Source organism: Triticum aestivum, chromosome 2B (genome assembly GCF_018294505.1).
Source record: "Triticum aestivum cultivar Chinese Spring chromosome 2B, IWGSC CS RefSeq v2.1, whole genome shotgun sequence".
Classification (NCBI taxonomy): Eukaryota; Viridiplantae; Streptophyta; class Magnoliopsida; order Poales; family Poaceae; genus Triticum; species Triticum aestivum.
This window is the reverse complement of record NC_057798.1, coordinates 76,583,218-76,585,650: the sequence shown is the minus strand read 5'-3', so window position 1 is coordinate 76,585,650 and position 2,433 is coordinate 76,583,218. Positions and strand designations below refer to the sequence as shown.

The following is a 2,433-nucleotide window of genomic DNA, read 5'->3' as shown; positions in this document are numbered from 1 at the left end:
TTATATTACATTAACATTTATAGTTGTCACGAACATATTTTTGAAATGCACAGACATCTTTTAAATGTTACGAACGTTTTGTTTCAATGCTGTCAACATTTTTAAAAGTTGTGCGCATATTTGTTTACTCTGTGTACATTTTTTTAAAGGAGCGATTATATTTTCCAAATAAATAAATAAAATATGTTTCCATTTCAAAAATAAAAAAATATGAAAGTAATAAAACAATAAAAAAAAGGCGTTGGAGGAGCGGCGTTCCAGCCTAGCTAGGAAAAGCCCCTTGAGCCGCTCCCTCTTTTTTCTGAATGAAACGGTGGCAAAAAATTTGAGGCAACTACTTTTTCGGATTAACATGGGGGGCTCTGAGCCCAGCAACCTCATCTATTTCCCCTTACGGCCCATTTCCATCCTCGTATATATCGTGGAGTACGTACATAGCACTGAACTCAAATACCAAGGCGGGTCAGTCTCAGCCGCCGCCACGCCTCTCGACCAAAGCAGGAACAGATCCAATCAGATCACATGAGCAAGAGGCGAAAGAGGAGCAACCTCGCCGGCCGGCATCCCCTGCCCCAACGCCGCCGTGAAAACGAATGGTCAGCAAATCCCCCCTGCCTTCTATCCTATCCTAATTTCTCTTGTTTCTCTGACGATGGTCTAATTTATACGGGCAGGCGAGATTGGCCCAACCTGCCGACGGCACTCGTCGAGGACATCGCCGGCCGGCTGCTCAGCCACGACGTGGCCGAGTACATCCGCCTCCGCGCCGCGTGCAAGGAGTGGAGGAGATGCACCGACGACCCGCGCGAGGGATGCAACCGCCTGGACCCCCGCTTCCGTCCCCGCCGCTGGATCATTCTGTCCAACCGCACCGATGGAGACGGCCGCCGCTTCCTCAACCTCTCCACCGGCGCCAGCGCCCGCGTCGACCTCCCGGAGCTCTCCCGACACCACCTCGAGACCAGCACCGAGGGCCTCCTGCTCCTGCGCGACAAGGCGAGCCACGCTGTGCGCCTCCTCAACCCGCTCACCAGGGCCCTCACCGACCTCCCGCCAATCACCGAGGACCTTGGCAGCGCATACACTGTCTGGACCATGGGACTGTTCCAGTCGGTGTCGCGCACCGTCTACGCCAGCGTGTCTTACGAGACCTCCCCGCCGTCAGTCGTGCTCCTGATGGTTGACCGTGGTCGTGCCATAGCCTACGCCAAGCCTGGAGACCAGCGGTGGGCGGTGATGGATGACGAGATGTGGAGGCCCGACAACCCCATGTCGTGTCGGTTCTCGTCGGCGTCGACCCTGCAGGGGCGCTTCTACTTCGCGACTCTCGAGGGGCACATAATGCATGCCCGGCTCTGTCCCGAGCCTCGTGTGGTGCCCGTGGTTGTGGACCAGCCCAACACCGACTACAACATGTTCTGCTACCTCGTACCTCCCGACAAAGACGACCACCGCTCCGGTGGCGGCATGCTCATGGTGCGTTACTACATCAACCTGGACCACCTCAGCGCCGATGAGCAAAGAATCATGAAGCGCAGGAGGAAAGTCATGGACGTGATCAGGGTGGAGCACCAGATGAGGGAGAACCGGTGGAACCTGATCCAGGTGTTTGAGGTGGATGTGGCCGGGAAGAGACTTGTTCCGGTGGAGGACATTGGCCAGCACCGCGCCGTGTTTGTCGGGGATGTGGCGTGCTTCTCCCTCTCGGCCAGGAGGTTTCCATGCGTGGCAGGGAACGCCGTGTACATGGGGGCGCGCGGTGCCCGCTGCCCTCCCGTCGGCGTGCGGTATCTGGCTGACAAGACCGCTGATCCACCGTTTAAGTTCACCACCGACGATCCACCGCTTTTAGATGATATACCAGTGAAGCGGTACCGCCAGGGCAGACCAGATCTGAATCTAGTGCCTCTTGCTCGCCCCTGTACCCTCCAAGAGTACCTTGTCTGTTGCGCAGGCCTCCTCGGCGGCCTCAAAGACTAACTCAATCATCATCAGCAAGGGAAGCATGTTGTCTCCTCTGTTCATTTCTCATTGTGTTGCCTTAGAAAAATCTGAAAGATGGACAGAGCATTATAGAGTTATGCAAAACCAGTTCTATCTGGAATTTCAGGTGATGTATTCTTCGAATCTTGGTTGATTTCTACCTTGTGTTGCTCCAGAAAATTCTGAAGGATGAACATGCTAGTCCAAAATTATTCAAAACAACCTGTGCTGTACCTCTAAATGAACCGATATTTCAGTATTCTTGAAATATGCTGTACTATATAGTAGTTCTGAAGCTATAGAAAATGCATAAGAACCTATGGTGCTGATGCGGACATGGTAACTGAAATGAACACACAGGCGGCCGTTACTGCATAGCAAGTTCTGAATATTGCACTATTGCTTGCACCGATTTGTCATATCTTTTTAAGAATATATACTCAGCAACAC

The 2,433-nt window shown here is 52.9% G+C and overlaps 1 protein-coding gene across 1 annotated transcript; it reads left to right on the top strand.

Moving 5' to 3' along the window:
- Nucleotides 1-462: 462 nt before the first annotated feature.
- Nucleotides 463-2,137, top strand: LOC123040531 (uncharacterized). The gene is made up of 2 exons (XM_044463346.1): nt 463-596; nt 675-2,137. The coding sequence occupies exons 1-2, from the start codon at nt 523-525 to the stop codon at nt 1,978-1,980; spliced, it is 1,380 nt and encodes a 459-aa protein (XP_044319281.1). The 5' UTR covers nt 463-522; the 3' UTR covers nt 1,981-2,137.
- The last annotated feature ends 296 nt before the right edge of the window (nt 2,138-2,433 follow it).

Bases quoted from the DNA above. Each gene is read 5' to 3' on its own strand.
- LOC123040531 (XM_044463346.1), top strand. From the start codon at position 523: ATGAGCAAGAGGCGAAAGAGGAGCAACCTCGCCGGCCGGCATCCCCTG. The intron at 597-674 runs GTCAGCAAATCC...TTATACGGGCAG, and splicing joins CGCCGCCGTGAAAACGAATG to GCGAGATTGGCCCAACCTGC.